Below are 21,291 nucleotides of genomic sequence, written 5' to 3' on the forward strand. Positions count from 1 at the left end.
AATCTGAGAGTCTGAGATGAATCTGAGAGTCTGAGATGAATCTGAGAGTCTGTAAGATGAATTCGAGTCTGTAAGATGAATCTAAGAGTCTGAGATGAATCTGAGAGTCTGAGATGAATCTGAGAGTCTGAGATGAATCTGAGAGTCTGAGATGAATCTGAGTGAGATGAATCTGAGAGTCTGAGATGAATCTGAGAGTCTGAGATGAATTTGAGAGTGTGAGATGAATCTGAGATGAATCTGAGAGTCTGAGATGAATCTGAGAGTCTGTGAGATGAATCTGAGAGTGAGATGAATCTGAGAGTCTGAGATGAATCTGAGAGTCTGTAAGATGAATCTAAGAGTCTGTAAGATGAATCTGAGAATCTGTAAGATGAATCTGAGAGTCTGTAAGATGAATCTAAGAGTCTGTAAGATGAATCTAAGAGTCTGTAAGATGAATCTAAGAGTCTGTAAGATGAATCTAAGAGTCTGTAAGATGAATCTAAGAGTCTGTAAGATGAATCTAAGAGTCTGTAAGATGAATCTGAGAGTCTGAGATGAATCTAAGAGTCTGTAAGATGAATCTAAGAGTCTGTAAGATGAATCTAAGAGTCTGTAAGATGAATCTAAGAGTCTGTAAGATGAATCTGAGAGTCTGTAAGATGAATCTGAGAGTCTGTAAGATGAATCTGAGAGTCTGTGATGAATCTAAGAGTCTGTAAGATGAATCTAAGAGTCTGTAAGATGAATCTAAGAGTCTGTAAGATGAATCTAAGAGTCTGTAAGATGAATCTGAGAATCTGTAAGATGAATCTGAGAGTCTGTAAGATGAATCTAAGAGTCTGTAAGATGAATCTAAGAGTCTGTAAGATGAATCTAAGAGTCTGTAAGATGAATCTAAGAGTCTGTAAGATGAATCTAAGAGTCTGTAAGATGAATCTAAGAGTCTGTAAGATGAATCTGAGAGTCTGTAAGATGAATCTGAGAGTCTGAGATGAATCTGAGAGTCTGTAAGATGAATCTAAGAGTCTGTAAGATGAATCTGAGAGTCTGTGAGATGAATCTGAGAGTCTGAGATGAATCTGAGAGTCTGAGATGAATCTGAGAGTCTGTAAGATGAATTCGAGTCTGTAAGATGAATCTAAGAGTCTGAGATGAATCTGAGAGTCTGAGATGAATCTGAGAGTCTGAGATGAATCTGAGAGTCTGAGATGAATCTGAGTGAGATGAATCTGAGAGTCTGAGATGAATCTGAGAGTCTGAGATGAATTTGAGAGTGTGAGATGAATCTGAGATGAATCTGAGAGTCTGTGAGATGAATCTGAGAGTCTGTGAGATGAATCTGAGAGTGAGATGAATCTGAGAGTCTGAGATGAATCTGAGAGTCTGTAAGATGAATCTAAGAGTCTGTAAGATGAATCTAAGAGTCTGTAAGATGAATCTGAGAGTCTGTAAGATGAATCTGAGAGTCTGTAAGATGAATCTGAGAGTCTGTAAGATGAATCTGAGAGTCTGTAAGATGAATCTGAGAGTGAGATGAATCTGAGAGTCTGTAAGATGAATCTGAGAGTCTGTAAGATGAATCTGAGAGTGAGATGAATCTGAGAGTCTGTAAGATGAATCTGAGAGTCTGTAAGATGAATCTGAGAGTCTGTAAGATGAATCTGAGAGTCTGTAAGATGAATCTGAGAGTCTGTAAGATGAATCTGAGAGTGAGATGAATCTGAGAGTCTGTAAGATGAATCTGAGAGTCTGTATGATGAATCTGAGAGTCTGTAAGATGAATCTGAGAGTGAGATGAATCTGAGAGTCTGTAAGATGAATCTGAGAGTCTGTAAGATGAATCTGAGTCTGTGAGATGAATCTGAGAGTCTGTAAGATGAATCTGAGAGTCTGAGATCTGAGAGTCTGAGATGAATCTAAGAGTCTGTAAGATGAATCTAAGAGTCTGTAAGATGAATCTAAGAGTCTGTAAGATGAATCTGAGAGTCTGTAAGATGAATCTGAGAGTCTGTAAGATGAATCTGAGAGTCTGTGATGAATCTAAGAGTCTGTAAGATGAATCTAAGAGTCTGTAAGATGAATCTAAGAGTCTGTAAGATGAATCTAAGAGTCTGTAAGATGAATCTGAGAGTCTGTAAGATGAATCTGAGAGTCTGTAAGATGAATCTAAGAGTCTGTAAGATGAATCTGAGAGTCTGTAAGATGAATCTGAGAGTCTGAGATGAATCTGAGAGTCTGTGATGAATCTAAGAGTCTGTAAGATGAATCTAAGAGTCTGTAAGATGAATCTAAGAGTCTGTAAGATGAATCTAAGAGTCTGTAAGATGAATCTAAGAGTCTGTAAGATGAATCTAAGAGTCTGTAAGATGAATCTAAGAGTCTGTAAGATGAATCTAAGAGTCTGTAAGATGAATCTAAGAGTCTGTAAGATGAATCTAAGAGTCTGTAAGATGAATCTGAGAGTCTGTAAGATGAATCTGAGAGTCTGAGATGAATCTGAGAGTCTGTAAGATGAATCTAAGAGTCTGTAAGATGAATCTGAGAGTCTGTGAGATGAATCTGAGAGTCTGAGATGAATCTGAGAGTCTGAGATGAATCTGAGAGTCTGAGATGAATTTGAGAGCCTGTGAGATGAATCTGAGAGTCTGAGATGAATCTGAGAGTCTGAGATGAATCTGAGAGTCTGTAAGATGAATCTAAGAGTCTGTAAGATGAATTCGAGTCTGTAAGATGAATCTAAGAGTCTGAGATGAATCTGAGAGTCTGAGATGAATCTGAGAGTCTGAGATGAATCTGAGAGTCTGAGATGAATCTGAGAGTCTGAGATGAATCTGAGTGAGATGAATCTGAGAGTCTGAGATGAATCTGAGAGTCTGAGATGAATTTGAGAGTGTGAGATGAATCTGAGATGAATCTGAGAGTCTGTGAGATGAATCTGAGAGTCTGTGAGATGAATCTGAGAGTGAGATGAATCTGAGAGTCTGTAAGATGAATCTGAGAGTCTGTAAGATGAATCTGAGAGTCTGTAAGATGAATCTGAGAGTCTGTAAGATGAATCTGAGAGTCTGTAAGATGAATCTGAGAGTCTGTATGATGAATCTGAGTCTGTGAGATGAATCTGAGAGTCTGTAAGATGAATCTGAGAGTCTGTAAGATGAATCTGAGAGTGAGATGAATCTGAGAGTCTGTAAGATGAATCTGAGAGTCTGTAAGATGAATCTGAGTCTGTGAGATGAATCTGAGAGTCTGTAAGATGAATCTGAGAGTCTGTAAGATGAATCTGAGAGTGAGATGAATCTGAGAGTCTATACGATGAATCTGAGAGTCTGTATGATGAATCTGAGTCTGTGAGATGAATCTGAGAGTCTGTAAGATGAATCTGAGAGTCTGAGATGAATCTGAGAGTCTAAGATGAATATGAGAGACTATCAGATGAATCTGAGTCTGGATCCTCCCCCCCCCCCAGACACATTCATACAACCCATGGTATGAAATCCAAACATGGGTTGCATTTTCCATAGAGTTTTGATGTTCAACGCTTGAAAACATGGGTTGAGTTTCCATAGAGTTTTGAACTTTACTCTTCACTATACTCTTACCTTAATATCTATGGTGTCCACCTTTATATTCACCGATGCCACTCACCTGAAAATAAGCAAGAGATGAATATATTATTGTAAACACAACTTCGTAAAATATATTTTCAACTAGCAGTACCCGGCCACGCGTTGCTGCGGCTCGGCAACCTTCCCCTGTCCCCCCAGTCCTCCATCCACCGTCCCCTCGTATTCCCCACTCCCCCGTCCCCTCGTCCTCCCCACCATTCCCCACTCCACCGTCCCCTCGTCCTCCCCACCATTCCCCACTCCCCCGTCCCCTCGTATTCCCCACCATTCCCCACTCCCCCGTCCCCTCGTATTCCCCACCATTCCCCACTCCCCCGTCCCCTCGTCCTCCCCACCATTCCCCACTCCCCCGTCCCCTCGTCCTCCCCACCATTCCCCACTCCCTCGTCCGATACCTTCCCAAATGGTCCGATGTTCCCATCACTGAAATATAAGAAAAACAGTTAAAAATGAAATGAAAATATGAAAAAGTCAAAAAATAAACTATTTTCACGAAGTGAACGGTATGGTAAACAACACAGCTCAATTCCAACGCAATTCACACAAAATAATTAAATCAAAATGAAAATAAATCAAAATCAATGATAATTCTATTTATCAATGCAACCAGAAACACTGAAATGGAATTGTAACATATTTAGTATAGCGTGTGTTGCTCTTACATGCAACAGATGGCGCTGTTTTTCAAACAAAGCGTGTTTTTTCCTGTCACAGGTGAGGCATCTATATAGTAGGTATATAAAATCATGCGGCAACATGGCGCCCCACATCATGCGGCAACATGGCGCCCCACATCATGAGGCAACATGGCGCCCCACATCATGAGGCAACATGGCGCCCCACATCATGAGGCAACATGGTGCCCCACATGAGGCAACATGGAGCCCCACATCATGAGGCAACATGGCGCCCCACATCATGCGGCAACATCGTGCCCCACATGAGGCAACATGGCACCCCACATCATGAGGCAACATGGCACCATGAGTGCATCAGAGCATTAGAGGGATCACCTTACTGGCGTGGCATTATGTTGCCCCGAGGTCAATAGAGACGGGTCTCCCATAATCTATCATCTTCGGAGAAAGTCTGAACCCAGCAGCCTTAAGTCTTGGCCTTATGATCAAGTCCAACACCTTCAGACGTGAGCTGGTGCCACTGGCAACTGTCTTGGTGCCTTGATATTGACTACAGCATGCAGGTGGGGGGGGGGGTGTTGCAGCATCCAGGAATGTGTGGGGGGGGGTGTTGCAGCATCCTGGAAGGTGGGGGGGTGTTGCAGCATCCTGGAAGGTGGGGGGGGGGTGTTGCAGCATCCTGGAAGGTGGGGGGGGTTGCAGCATCCTGGAAGGTGGGGGGGGGGGGTTGCAGCATCCTGGAAGGCGGGGGGGGGGTGTTGCAGCATCCTGGAAGGTGGGGGGGGGTGTTGCAGCATCCTGGAAGGTGGGGGGGGGTGTTCCAGCATCCTGGAAGGTGGGGGGGTGTTGCAGCATCCTGGAAGGTGGGGGGGGGGGTGTTGCAGCATCCTGGAAGGTGGGGGGGGTTGCAGCATCCTGGAAGGTGGGGGGGGGTTGCAGCATCCTGGAAGGCGGGGGGGGGGGGTGTTGCAGCATCCTGGAAGGTGGGGGGGGGGTGTTGCAGCATCCTGGAAGGTGGGGGGGGGGTTGCAGCATCCTGGAAGGTGGAGGGGGGTTGCAGCATCCTGGAAGGTGGGGGGGGGTGGCAGCATCCTGGAAGGTGGGGGGGTTGCAGCATCCTGGAAGGTGGAGGGGGGGTTGCAGCATCCTGGAAGGTGGGGGGGGGGTTGCAGCATCCTGGAAGGTGGGGGGGTGTTGCAGCATCCTGGAAGGTGGGGGGGTGTTGCAGCATCCTGGAAGGTGGGGGGGGGGGTGTTGCAGCATCCTGGAAGGTGGGGGGGGTTGCAGCATCCTGGAAGGTGGGGGGGGGGGTGTTGCAGCATCCTGGAAGGCGGGAGGGGGGTGTTGCAGCATCCTGGAAGGTGGGGGGGGGGTGTTGCAGCATCCTGGAAGGTGGGGGGGGGTTGCAGCATCCTGGAAGGTGGGGGGGGTGGCAGCATCCTGGAAGGTGGGGGGGGGTTGCAGCATCCTGGAAGGTGGGGGGGGGGTGTTGCAGCATCCTGGAAGGTGGGGGGTGTGTTGCAGCATCCTGGAAGGTGGGGGGGATGTTGCAGCATCCTGGAAGGTGGGGGGGGGATGTTGCAGCATCCTGGAAGGTGGGGGGGTGTTGCAGCATCCTGGAATGTGGGGGGGGGTGTGTTGCAGCATACTGGAAGGGGAGGGGTGTTGCAGCATCCTGGAAGGTGGGGGGGGGTGTTGCAGCATCCTGGAAGGTGGGGGGGTGTTGCAGCATCCTGGAAGGTGGGGGGGTGTTGCAGCATCCTGGAAGGTGGGGGGGGGGTGTTGCAGCATCCTGGAAGGTGGGGGGGGGGTGTTGCAGCATCCTGGAAGGTGGGTGGGGTGTTGCAGCATCCTGGAAGGTGGGGGGGGTGTTGCAGCATCCTGGAAGGTGGGGGGGGGTGTTGCAGCATCCTGGAAGGTGGGGGGGGGTGTAGCAGCATCTAAGTGCAAGAGAGTTGCAAATTATCAGGTTCAGACACTCCCCTGCCCCCCTGCCCCCCCCCCCCTCTTCTTCCCTCACATCAATAATCAACAAACACCTTTTAGAACACTTAACAAACTCGTTTCATCAATCTTTAAAATTAAAAGTCTTAAGGAGCGAAAATTACCACAAAAAAAATTTGAGTTAAAAGTTATTTTAATTAGATTTGTGTTTATTTTGGGGTAATGAGCTCACACGGCTACGTTATGGTCAAAAGAATTGTACCTATTATCGATCAGTCGAAGATATTGTTATGAAAGTCATCCCAGTTACGTGTATGCTGGAAGAGGCGATATTGTTGAGAAACGTGAAGAAAATGTTGTAATGTGTCTAATAGACAGGATACATGCGGCACTGTGTTAGACAGGATACATGCGGCACTGTGTTAGACAGGATACATGCGGCACTGTATTAGACAGGATACATCTAGCACTGTGTGTTAGACAGGATACATCCAGCACTGTGTATTAGACAGGATACATCTAGCACTGTGTGTTAGACAGGATACATCTAGCACTGAATTAGACAGGATACATCTAGCACTGTGTTAGACAGGATACATCTAGCACTGTATTAGACAGGATACATCTAGCACTGTATTAGACAGGATACATCCAGCACTGTGTGTTAGACAGGATACATCCAGCACTGTATATTAGACAGGATACATCTAGCACTGTGTTAGACAGGATACATCCAGCACTGTATATTAGACAGGATACATCTAGCACTGTGTTAGACAGGATACATCCAGCACTGCATTAGACAGGATACATCTAGCACTGTGTTAGACAGGATACATCCAGCACTGTGTTAGACAGGATACATCTAGCACTGTATTAGATAGGATACATCTAGCACTGTGTATTAGACAGGATACATCTAGCACTGTATTAGACAGGATACATCTAGCACTGTGTATTAGACAGGATACATCTAGCACTGTGTTAGACAGGATACATCTAGCACTGTGTTAGACAGGATACATCTAGCACTGTATTAGACAGGATACATCCAGCACTGTGTTAGACAGGATACATCTAGCACTGTGTGTTAGACAGGATACATCTAGCACTGTGTGTTAGACAGGATACATCCAGCACTGTATTAGACAGGATACATCCAGCACTGTATTAGACAGGATACATCCAGCACTGTATTAGACAGGATACATCCAGCACTGTATTAGACAGGATACATCTAGCACTGTGTTAGACAGGATACATCTAGCACTGTATTAGACAGGATACATCTAGCACTGTGTGTTAGACAGGATACATCCAGCACTGTGTTAGACAGGATACATCTAGCACTGTGTGTTAGACAGGATACATCTAGCACTGTGTGTTAGACAGGATACATCCAGCACTGTGTTAGACAGGATACATCTAGCACTGTATTAGACAGGATACATCCAGCACTGTATTAGACAGGATACATCCAGCACTGTGTTAGACAGGATACATCTAGCACTGTGTTAGACAGGATACATCCAGCACTGTGTTAGACAGGATACATCTAGCACTGTGTTAGACAGGATACATCCAGCACTGTGTGTTAGACAGGATACATCCAGCACTGTATTAGACAGGATACATCCAGCACTGTATTAGACAGGATACATCCAGCACTGTGTGTTAGACAGGATACATCTAGCACTGTGTTAGACAGGATACATCTAGCACTGTGTGTTAGACAGGATACATGCGGCACTGTATTAGACAGGATACATCTAGCACTGTGTTAGACAGGATACATCTAGCACTGTGTGTTAGACAGGATACATCTAGCACTGTGTGTTAGGATACATCCAGCACTGTGTTAGACAGGATACATCTAGCACTGTGTGTTAGACAGGATACATCCAGCACTGTGTATTAGACAGGATACATCTAGCACTGTGTATTAGACAGGATACATCTAGCACTGTGTATTAGACAGGATACATCTAGCACTGTGTTAGACAGGATACATCTAGCACTGTGTTAGACAGGATACATCCAGCACTGTGTATTAGACAGGATACATCTAGCACTGTGTGTTAGACAGGATACATCCAGCACTGTGTTAGACAGGATACATCCAGCACTGTGTATTAGACAGGATACATCTAGCACTGTGTTAGACAGGATACATCCAGCACTGTGTATTAGACAGGATACATCTAGCACTGTGTGTTAGACAGGATACATCCAGCACTGTGTTAGACAGGATACATCTAGCACTGTGTGTTAGACAGGATACATCCAGCACTGTATTAGACAGGATACATCTAGCACTGTATTAGACAGGATACATCTAGCACTGTGTATTAGACAGGATACATCCAGCACTGTATTAGACAGGATACATCCAGCACTGTATTAGACAGGATACATCCAGCACTGTATTAGACAGGATACATCTTGCACTGTATTAGACAGGATACATCCAGCACTGTGTGTTAGACAGGATACATCCAGCACTGTGTATTAGACAGGATACATCTAGCACTGTGTATTAGACAGGATACATCCAGCACTGTATTAGACAGGATACATCCAGCACTGTATTAGACAGGATACATCTAGCACTGTGTTAGACAGGATACATCCAGCACTGTATTAGACAGGATACATCCAGCACTGTATTAGACAGGATACATCTAGCACTGTATTAGACAGGATACATCTAGCACTGTGTTAGACAGGATACATCCAGCACTGTATTAGACAGGATACATCCAGCACTGTATTAGACAGGATACATCTAGCACTGTATTAGACAGGATACATCTAGCACTGTATTAGACAGGATACATCTAGCACTGTATTAGACAGGATACATCCAGCACTGTATTAGACAGGATACATCTAGCACTGTATTAGACAGGATACATCTAGCACTGTGTATTAGACAGGATACATCCAGCACTGTATTAGACAGGATACATCTAGCACTGTGTTAGACAGGATACATCTAGCACTGTGTTGGACAGGATACATCCAGCACTGTATTAGACAGGATACATCTAGCACTGTATTAGACAGGATACATCTAGCACTGTGTATTAGACAGGGTACATCTAGCACTGTATTAGACAGGATACATCTAGCACTGTGTTAGACAGGATACATCTAGCACTGTGTTAGACAGGATACATCCAGCACTGTATTAGACAGGATACATCTAGCACTGTGTATTAGACAGGATACATCTAGCACTGTATTAGACAGGATACATCTAGCACTGTATTAGACAGGATACATCTAGCACTGTGTTAGACAGGATACATCTAGCACTGTATTAGACAGGATACATCTAGCACTGTGTGTTAGACAGGATACATCTAGCACTGTGTGTTAGACAGGATACATCTAGCACTGTATTAGACAGGATACATCCAGCACTGTATTAGACAGGATACATCTAGCACTGTATTAGACAGGATACATCTAGCACTGTGTGTTAGACAGGATACATCTAGCACTGTGTGTTAAACAGGATACATCTAGCACTGTATTAGACAGGATACATCCAGCACTGTATTAGACAGGATACATCCAGCACTGTATTAGACAGGATACATCTAGCACTGTATTAGACAGGATACATCTAGCACTGTATTAGACAGGATACATCTAGCACTGTATTAGACAGGATACATCCAGCACTGTATTAGACAGGATACATCCAGCACTGTATTAGACAGGATACATCTAGCACTGTATTAGACAGGATACATCCAGCACTGTATTAGACAGGATACATCTAGCACTGTATTAGACAGGATACATCCAGCACTGTATTAGACAGGATACATCTAGCACTGTATTAGACAGGATACATCCAGCACTGTATTAGACAGGATACATCTAGCACTGTATTAGACAGGATACATCCAGCACTGTATTAGACAGGATACATCCAGCACTGTGTTAGACAGGATACATCCAGCACTGTATTAGACACGATACATCTAGCACTGTATTAGACAGGATACATCCAGCACTGTATTAGACAGGATACATCCAGCACTGTATTAGACAGGATACATCCAGCACTGTATTAGACAGGATACATCCAGCACTGTGTATTAGACAGGATACATCCAGCACTGTGTATTAGACAGGATACATCCAGCACTGTGTATTAGACAGGATACATCCAGCACTGTATTAGACAGGATACATCTAGCACTGTATTAGACAGGATACATCCAGCACTGTGTATTAGACAGGATACATCCAGCACTGTGTGTTAGACAGGATACATCTAGCACTGTATTAGACAGGATACATCCAGCACTGTGTGTTAGACAGGCAAGAGCGACTGGTCCACCATACCCCCCCCTCCCCCTAACAGATACAGAAACACAACCACATTAACAAATACTCCTACGGGGAAACAAAAGCATCGCAGGCGTCGTAAGTAGCCTAAAACTCATGTACACAAATGCAGATGGAATTGCTAATAAAGGAGGAGAATTGCAGGAATGAGTGGCAGCAACCTCGCATGATCACGATAACGGAAATGAAGCTGACAGCCATTATAGGAAATGCAATCTTCGTACGAGGGTATCGAGTAATAAGGAGACGCACACAGATGGGGAGGAGGTGTAGCGTTGTTCGACGCGTACACCGGACCTTCGAACTATCGGAGGGAACTGACCAGCAAAAATTAATACTAGGAACACCAACAGTGGGAGGCCTGAAGATAGTGGTTGGCAGTGATTCACAATCAACCACCATCGTGCAGATATTGACGTAATGTGCAATTAGATAGTCCAAATCGGTACTATTCAATTTATACTGTCCGGGAAAATGGAGTTTAAAACAAAACTTAAATGTTCCAAGGCTTAGTATAGCACATATATGTACTATATTAGGCCTCAGATAGCATGTATTAGGCCTAAGATGGTTAGAGTATCTTAGGGTTGATCCAGCAACTTAAATACAAAATCTTTTCCGGTTTGTCCAATTCTTTAGTTCCAAACTGTACTTTCGTACTGTCCCGTACGTCAATATATGGACGGTGGTCTCCATAGTTACCATAAGTACTGTCTAAACAGGAGAATGGCACGGGCTCACCATAGCCCGTGCTGCTTGGAACTTCATGTTCCAGGTAGCGAATCTTCAACAGGAGAATGGCCTCAACACAACACAACTCCAGTTCACGTTACTTCTCAACCTCGCCAGCCAAACAAGTCAATATATATTATGATAAGCCTAACACACATCGTCCCTCTCTTAATGTCTGCCCCCCCCCCTACCCTCATTTCTGGAGGAGGGAGCCTCGTCAATCACCCATCCACTCACTGTCACAATGTGTCCCACACAACCAATATATTTAATGGAGACTCCCCCCCCCCTCCCCCAAGTAACTAACTCATTTGCAAAGGGGAAGAGACTAGGCTTAGTTGCTGGGGAGAGACAGACTCAAAATGTATAAGAGGCATTATCGTTATGTATACAGATACACATAGAATTACAAATAAAAAGATTGAGTTGCAGGAATGTGTGACAGAAAAATAAACCATACATTATTGCAATATCAGAGACGAAACTGATGTGTTACAAATTATATATTACCGTCCCAGAAGGATACCAGATAACAAGTTTGGAGAAGAGTACCCTTTCCAGTACCGCTGCATACGAGCGATCATCTACTATAATTACCATAGGAAACTACCGGGAACACGTAATGCTAGCGATGACGAACAACTTCCCGCACCGAACCAGACCTGCGTAAAGATAATATTAAGGACGATCACAGTGACAAGGGGAGCGGCAGCCAACATTTCCATCCTTAGGGAATGTAATCGCAGAGAAATCGTCTGGAAGACGAAGCTCCCCTACGCGCGCGCGATGAGACATGGAGAGCAAAGTTAGTGAACGCAGCGGAGAAACAGTTCTTCACGGAAGACATCCCAGAGCCAGCACGAGTAAGAGAAGAAAACCCATTAGCAACACTAGACCTGAGGGACATGTTGAGGAGACAAGGGTATCGCATATTCTAGGAATCAGTGACCCACTGAGTTGTTGTGGTAAGCGTATAGGGAAGCTAACGGAGCTCAGACGGAGAAAAAGTTAATGATGGCGGTGAACTACACCCGGGGGGGGGGGGGGAATTAGGCCTAACCTGCAGCATCAAAGATAATTATAAGATGACAACAAATGATATAAAGGAATTAATGATTAGGTGCACGAAAAAAGCTATGTATACTAATATATAAGTGAGCAATGTATACCAATATACCACCAATGTATACTAGTATATCACTGGACAATGTATACCAATATACCACCAGACAATGTATACTAGTATATCACTGGACAATGTATACCAATATACCACCAGACAATGTATACTAGTATATCACTGGACAATGTATACCAATATATCACCAGACAATGTATACTAGTATATCACTGGACAATGTATACTAATATATAAGTGGACAATGTATACCAATATACCACCAAACAATGTATACTAGTATATCACTGGACAATGTATACCAATATACCACCAGACAATGTATACTAGTATATCACTGGACAATGTATACCAATATATCACCAGACAATGTATACTAGTATATCACTGGACAATGTATACCAATATATCACCAGACAATGTATACCAATATACCACCAATGTATACTAGTATATCACTGGACAATGTATACCAATATACCACCAGACAATGTATACTAGTATATCACTGGACAATATATACCAATATACCACCAGACAATGTATACTAGTATATCACTGGACAATGTATACCAATATATCACCAGACAATGTATACTAGTATATCACTGGACAATGTATACCAATATATCACCAGACAATGTATACTAGTATATCACTGGACAATGTATACTAATATATAAGTGGACAATGTATACCAATATACCACCAAACAATGTATACTAGTATATCACTGGACAATGTATACCAATATACCACCAGACAATGTATACCAATATACACTAGACAATGTATACTAACAATGTACACTAGGCAATGTATACCAATATACACTACACAATGTATACCAATATATACTACACAAAGTATACCAATATACACTACACAAAGTATACCAATATACACTACACAAAGTATACCAATATACACTACACAATGTATACCAACATACACTACACAAAGTATACCAATATACACTACACAATGTATACCAATATACACTAGACAATGTATACCAATATACACTACACAATGTATACCAATATACACTACACAATGTATACCAATATACACTACACAATGTATACCAATATACACTACACAATGTATACCAATATACACTACACAAAGTATACCAATATACACTACACAATGTATACCAATATACACTACACAATGTATACCAATATACACTACACAATGTATACCAATATACACTACACAAAGTATACTAACAAGGGAAAGATAGAGAGACCATACAAGGGGATCCGAACCCAGTCCTTCGGGGAGTCCTAAAGAGCCAAGGAGTCGAACGCGATCCCAAAGTTTAGCCACAATTTCCTCCACTTCTCAACCCTTTACCATGCTGCCAGAGGGAAGCTGCGGCCAGCTTCACGAAGCTGTTACGAACCTGGGGCCAGTTTCACGGAGCTGTTACGAACCTGGGGCCAGTTTCACGGAGCTGTTACGAACCTGGGGCCAGCTTCACGAAGGTCTTACGAACCTGGGGCCAGCTTCATGAAGCTCTTACGAACCTGGGGCCAGCATCACGGAGCTGTTACGAACCTGCGGCCAGCTTCACGGAGCTGTTACACAAGCACGTACAAACCTGAGGCTAGCTTCACGAAGCTGTTACGAACCTGGGGCCAGCTTCACGGAGCTGTTACGAACCTGGGGCCAGCTTCACGGAGCTGTTACGAACCTGGGGCCAGCTTCACGAAGCTGTTACGAACCTGGGGCCAGTTTCACGGAGCTGTTACGAACCTGGGGCCAGCTTCACGGAGCTGTTACGAACCTGGGGCCAGTTTCACGGAGCTGTTACGAACCTGGGGCCAGCTTCACGAAGGTCTTATACGAACCTGGGACCAGCTTCACGAAGCTCTTACGAACCTGGGGCCAGCTTCACGGAGCTGTTACGAACCTGCGGCCAGCTTCACGGAGCTGTTACGAACCTGGGGCCAGCTTCATGGAGCTGTTATGAACCTGGGGCCAGCTTCACGAAGCACTTACGAACCTGGGGCCAGCTTCACGAAGCTCTTATGAACCTGGGGCCAGCTTCACGAACCTGGGACCAGCTTCACGAACCTGGGGCCAGCTTCACGAACCTGTTACGAACCTGGGGCCAGCTTCACGAAGCTGTTACGAACCTGGGGCCAGCTTCACGAAGCACTTACGAACCTGCGGCCAGCTTCACGAAGCTGTTACGGACCTGGGGCCAGCTTCACGAAGCTATTACGGACCTGGGGTCAGCTTCACGAAGCTGTTACGGACCTGGGGCCAGCTTCACGAAGCAGTTACGCAAGCACGTACGAACCTGGGGCCAGATTACAAAGCTGTTACGAACCTGGGGCCAGCTTCACGAAGCACTTACGAACCTGCGGCCAGCTTCACGAAGCTGTTACGAACCTGCGGCCAGCTTCACGAAGCTGTTACGAACCTGGGGCCAGATTCACGAAGCACTTACGAACCTGGGGCCAGATTCACGAAGCAGTTACGCAAGCACTTACGTACCTGTACATCTTTTCTCAATCTTTGGCGGCTTTGTTTACAATTATTAAACAGTTAATGAGCTCCGAAGCATCAGGAGGCTGTTTATAACAATAACAACAGTTGATTGGCAAGTTTTCATGCTTGTAAACTGTTTAATGTAACCAAAGCCGTCACAGATTGAGGAAAGATGTACATGTTCGTAAGTGCTTGCGTAACTGCTTCGTAAATCTGGGCCCTGGTTCGTAAGTGCTTGCGTTACTGCTTCGTGAATCTGGGCCCTGGTTCGTAAGTGCTTGCGTAACTGCTTCGTGAATCTGGGCCCTGGTTCGTAAGTGCTTGCGTTACTGCTTCGTGAATCTGGCCCCAGGTTCGTAAGTGCTTGCGTTACTGCTTCGTGAATCTGGCCCCAGGTTCGTAAGTGCTTGCGTAACTGGTTCGTGAATCTGGCCCCAGGTTCCGTAAGTGCTTGCATAACAGCTTCGTGAATCTGGCCCCAGGTTCGTAAGTGCTTGCATAACAGCTTCATGAATCTGGACCCAAGGTTCGTAAGTGCTTGCGTAACAGCTTCGTGAATCTGGCCCCAGGTTCGTAAGTGCTTGCGTAACAGCTTCGTGAATCTGACCCCTGGCATGCCTGGTTTGTGTTGGCAATAGTGGAGGAACTTGGCCAAGTGGGTTTTGGTTATAAAATGCTTTATAACACTTGTTATAGATCTATATAGCGTTTTATATATTTATATATATAATATATATATTATATATAATATAAAATATATAATATATTTTATATATATGCAGTGGTCAGAGTTGTGTGGTAGTTTAGGTCTTAAGTCCAACACCAAACTTGCTGGTTGGTCAGTAAGGTGTTGTGGTCTTAATAACCCTCCAGAGGTTGATAGGTCTTAGGCCCATGTATATAATATACATATACAGCCTAGCGAGACCACATTATCAAGTTTATATATAATTCTTCACTCAAAACGAGGCAAATATATTGTAAAGTTGATTTTTAGAAGCCTAATATCTTCTATGCATGCAAAATATCATTATGTTTCTATGGTATGAAATGCTATGTATTGTTATACATGATATGGTATGTGTATTATAGATGTTGAATGTATACATGTAGGTATATGATGTATGATTAGCATGTATGGTGTGATATGTCAATTTCATTACTGTTCAATGTATTAGTTCTTGTTAACTGATATTCTGGTAATGTGAGATTTACACCACAAAGGTCTTGGTAATTATGTTGGTATGTAATGCACACTTATATTCATGTATACTTATGTATTAACGGTTGACCGTTAACGTGTTTGAAATTCTCCCTTGGCTAACCGTCTCCGGCAGTGTTGCCATGTCCTGTAGATATGAATTCTCTGAATATTTTAAATCATGATACTCTTAGGTATTGAATCAGTGACTGTGTATACTCATGTATGGTTGAATATATAAATACTTATTCAGTACTGTGTGATTTAGGGGTGATTGATTGGTAAATAGTTTGATATAAGCTTGTGAGATTTGAAGGATGAGCGACGGTTGACTTGTCGACTTGGCAGTAGTGTGTAGAGCGGTCCGCCGGCCTCTGAGGCGTCAGTAGACCTGTGTCTTCCCAGACGGGTGGACGTGTCACGTCCCGCTCTTGCTTTATGTGGCATTGTGTCTGGTTATTGTCTTGATGATCTTGAAGAACTTAAAGAAACGGATTAATGTAACATTATTATAGACAACTGTAGTCTTTCCTTATTGTTTTACGCTGACCTGTGTTGTATGGCTCAGTAAACTGGAGGATTTTTGCTGTTTTACTTTACCCCAAGACAAGTATTGATTCTGGCCAGGATATGGAGTCCCAGTGATGCTGCTGAGCATCAGGTCATGACGGGGGTTAACCCACGCTTGAGGGGACAAACCCACGCTTGAGGGGACAAAACCCACGCTTGAGGGGACAAAACCCACGCTTGAGGGGACAAAACCCACGCTTGAGGGGACAAAACCCACGCTTGAGGGGGACAAACCCACGCTTGAGGGGACAAAATCCACGCTTGAGGGGACAAAACCCACGCTTGAGGGGACAAAACCCACGCTTGAGGGGGGACAAAACCCACGCTTGAGGGGACAAAACCCCCGCTTGAGGGGACAAAATCCACGCTTGAGGGGACAAAACCCCGCTTGAGGGGACAAACCCACGCTTGAGGGGACAAAATCCACGCTTGAGGGGACAAACCCACGCTTGAGGGGACAAAACCCACGCTTGAGGGGACGAAACCCACGCTTAAGGGGGCAAAAACCCCGCTTGAGGGGACAAACCCACGCTTGAGGGGACAAAACCCCCGCTTGAGGGGAAAAAACCCACGCATGAGGGGACAAAACCCACGATTCAGGGGGACAAAAACCCACGCTTGAGGGGACAAAACCCACGCTTGAGGGGTCAAAACCCACATTTGAGGGGACAAAACCCCCGTTTGAGGGGACACAACCCACGCTTGAGGGGGCAAAATCCACGCTTGAGGGGACAACCCACGCTTGAGGGGACAAAACCCCCGCATGAGGGGACAAAACCCACGCTTGAGAGGACAAAACCCACGCTTGAGGGGACAAAACCCACGCTTGAGGGGACAAAACCCACGCTTGAGGGGACAAAACCCACGCTTGAGGGGGGACAAAACCCACGCTTGAGGGGGGACAAAACCCACGCTTGAGGGGGGACAAAACCCACGCTTGAGGGGGGACAAAACCTACGCTTGAGGGGGGACAAAACCCACGCTTGAGGGGAGACAAAACCCACGCTTGAGGGGACAAAACCCACGCTTGAGGGGGGACAAAACCCACGCTTGAGGGGAACAAAACCCACGCTTGAGGGAACAAAACCCACGCTTGAGGGGACAAAACCCCCGCTTGAGTGGACAATACCCACGCTTGAGGGGACAAAACCCCCGCTTGAGGGGGGACAAAACCCACGCTTGAGGGGACAAACCCCCGCTTGAGGGGACGAAACCCACGCTTGAGGGGACAAACCCACGCTTGAGGGGACAAAACTCACGCTTGAGGGGGGCAAAACCCCCGCTTGAGGGGACAAAACCCACGCTTGAGGGGGGACAAAACCCACGCTTGAGGGGGGACAAAACCCTCGCTTGAGGGGGGACAAAACCCACGCTTGAGGGGGGACAAAACCCACGCTTGAGGGGGGACAAAACCCACGCTTGAGGGGGGAAAAACCCACGCTTGAGGGGGCAAAACCCACGCTTGAGGGGGCAAAACCCCCGCTTGAGGGGGCAAAACCCCCGCTTGAGGGGGCAAAACCCCCGCTTGAGGGGACAAAACCCCCGCTTGAGGGGACAAAACCCACGCTTGAGGGGACAAAACCCACGCTTGAGGGGACAAAACCCACGCTTGAGGGGACAAAACCCCCGCTTGAGGGGACAAAACCCCCGCTTGAGGGGACAAAACCTCCGCTTGAGGGGACAAAACCCACGCTTGAGGGGACAAAACCTACGCTTGAGACGGGACAAAACCCACGCTTGAGGGGACAAAACCCACGCTTGAGGGGGCAAAACCCCCGCTTGAGGGGACAAAACCCCCGCTTGAGGGACAAAACCCCCGCTTGAGGGACAAAACCCCCGCTTGAGGGACAAAACCCCCGCTTGAGGGGACAAAACCCCCGCTTGAGGGGACAAAACCCCCGCTTGAGGGGACAAAACCCCCGCTTGAGGGACAAAACCCCCGCTTGAGGGGACAAAACCCCCGCTTGAGGGGACAAAACCCCCGCTTGAGGGGACAAAACCCCCGCTTGAGGGGACAAAACCCCCGCTTGAGGGGACAAAACCCCCGCTTGAGGGACAAAACCCCCGCTTGAGGGGACAAAACCCCCGCTTGAGGGACAAAACCCACGCTTGAGGGGACAAAACCCCCGCTTGAGGGACAAAACCCACGCTTGAGGGGACAAAAGAGCCAGGAGGCACAAGAGCCAACAAACTTGGAGCTGAACAATAAAGTCTAAATGTCTATGTCTAAAGGTAAGTGTCCCGCTGAGATGTTGTGGACGACGGTGAAGGTGACGACGACGGTGACGACGACGGTGACGACGACGGGGACGACGACGGGGATGACGGTGACGACGACGGTGACGGTGACGGTGACGACGACGGTGACGGGGACGACGGTGACGGTGACGACGACGGTGACGACGGGGACGACGGTGACGACGACGACGGGGACGACGGTGACAACGACGACGGTGACGGGGACGACGGTGACGACGACGGTGACGGGGAAAGTGACGACGACGGTGACGACGACGACGGTGACGGGGACGGTGACGACGGTGACGGGGACGACGGTGACGGTGACGACGGGGACGGTGACGGGGACGACGACGGGGACGGTGACGACGGTGACGGTGACGACGGTGACGGTGACGACGGTGACGGTGACGACGGTGACGACGACGACGGTGACGACGACGACGGTGACGACGACGACGGGGACGACGGTGACAACGACGACGGTAACGGGGACGGTGACGACGGTGACGACGACGACGGTGACGACGACGACGGGGACGGTGACGACGACGACGACGGTGACGACGACGACGACGACAACGACGACGGTGACGAAGACGACGGTGACGACGACGTCGGTGACGACGACGACGAGGACAACGACGACGGTGACGACGACGACGACGACGACGAGGACAACGACGCCACTACCAGCGGGTGTGGTTATCACCTAACAACCCTAGTTATCACCCTAACAACCCTAGTTATCACCCTAACAGCCCTAGTTATCACCCTAACAACCTTAGTTATCACCCTAACAACCCTAGTTATCACCCTAACAACCCTAGTTATCACCCCTAACAACCCTAGTTATCACCCCTAACAACCCTAGTTATCACCCTAACAACCCTAGTTATCACCCTCACAACCCTATTTATCACCCTAACAACCATAGTTATCACCTAACAACCATAGTTATCACCCTAACAACCACAGTTATCACCTTAACAACCATAGTTATCACCCTAACAACCACAGTTATCACCTAACAACCATACTTATCACCCTAACAACAATAGTTATCACCTAACAACCATAGTTGTCACCTAACAACCCTAGTTATCACCCTTACAACCCTAGTTATCACCCTCACAACACTAGTTATCACCCTAACAACCACAGTTATCACCCTAACAACCACAGTTATCACCCTAACAACCACAGTTATCACCCTAACAACCACAGTTATCACCTAACAACCATAGTTATCACCCTAACAACCATAGTTATCACCTAACAACCACAGTTATCACCCTAACAACCATAGTTATCACCCTAACAACCACAGTTATCACCCTAACAACCACAGTTATCACCCTAACAACCACAGTTATCACCTAACAACCATACTTATCACCCTAACAACAATAGTTATCACCTAACAACCATAGTTGTCACCTAACAACCCTAGTTATCACCCTTACAACCCTAGTTATCACCCTCACAACACTAGTTATCACCCTAACAACCATAGTTATCACCCTAACAGCCCTAGTTATCACCCTAACAGCTCTAGTTATCACATTAAGAACCCTAGTTATCACCTAACAGCCCTAGTTATCACCCTAACAGACCTAGTTATCACCCTAACAGCTCTAGTTATCACCTAACAGCTTTAGTTATCACCCTAACAACCCTAGTTATCACCCTAACAGCCCTAGTTATCACCTAACAACCCTAGTTATCACCCTAACAGCCCTAGTTATCACCCTAACAGCCCTAGTTATCACCCTAACAGCTCTAGTTATCACCTAACAGCCCTAGTTATCACCCTAACAGCCCTAGTTATCATCTAACAGCTCTAGTTATCACCCTAACAACCCTAGTTATCATCCTAACAGCCCTAGTTATCACCCTAACAGCCCTAGTTATCACCCTAACAGCTCTAGTTATCACCTAACAGCTCTAGTTATCACCCTAACAACCCTAGTTATCACCCCAACAGCCCTAGTTATCACCACTACAACCCTAGTTATCACCCTAACAGCCCTAGTTATCACCAAACAACCAAAGTTATCACCCTAACAGACACAGTTATCACCCTAACAGCCCTAGTTATCACCTAACAACCGTAGTTATCACCCTAACAGCCACAGTTATCACCCTAACAGCCCTAGTTATCACCTAACAGCCCTAGTTATCACCCTAACAACCCTAGTTATCACCCTGACAACCCTAGTTATCACCTAACAACCCTAGTTATCACCCTAACAGCCCTAGTTATCACCTAACAACCCTAGTTATCACCCTAACAGCCCTAGTTATCACCCTAGTTATCACCCTAACAACCCTAGTGAGTGTTGCAAC

General features: G+C 46.1%; 2 protein-coding genes across 2 annotated transcripts in view; one reads left to right on the forward strand and one right to left on the reverse strand.

The window, feature by feature from the left end:
- Positions 1 to 1,402: 1,402 nt before the first annotated feature.
- Positions 1,403 to 4,528, reverse strand: LOC138350579 (uncharacterized). Its single transcript, XM_069301597.1, has 2 exons — positions 4,480 to 4,528; positions 1,403 to 3,351 (listed from the first exon to the last, which is right to left on the reverse strand). The coding sequence occupies exons 1-2, from the start codon at positions 4,526 to 4,528 to the stop codon at positions 1,403 to 1,405; spliced, it is 1,998 nt and encodes a 665-aa protein (XP_069157698.1).
- Positions 4,529 to 12,083: 7,555 nt separating this feature from the next.
- Positions 12,084 to 21,291, forward strand: part of LOC138350580 (protein qua-1-like) — a 106,109-nt gene continuing 96,901 nt past the window's right edge. The window contains exons 1-2 of the mRNA XM_069301598.1: positions 12,084 to 12,153; positions 18,954 to 19,641. Of these exons, the coding sequence (XP_069157699.1) occupies positions 12,084 to 12,153; positions 18,954 to 19,641 (758 nt within the window). The remainder of the gene's footprint in view (positions 12,154 to 18,953; positions 19,642 to 21,291) is intronic.

The sequence above is a fragment of the Procambarus clarkii genome, chromosome 46, assembly GCF_040958095.1.
Source record: "Procambarus clarkii isolate CNS0578487 chromosome 46, FALCON_Pclarkii_2.0, whole genome shotgun sequence".
NCBI classification, from domain to species: Eukaryota; Metazoa; Arthropoda; class Malacostraca; order Decapoda; family Cambaridae; genus Procambarus; species Procambarus clarkii.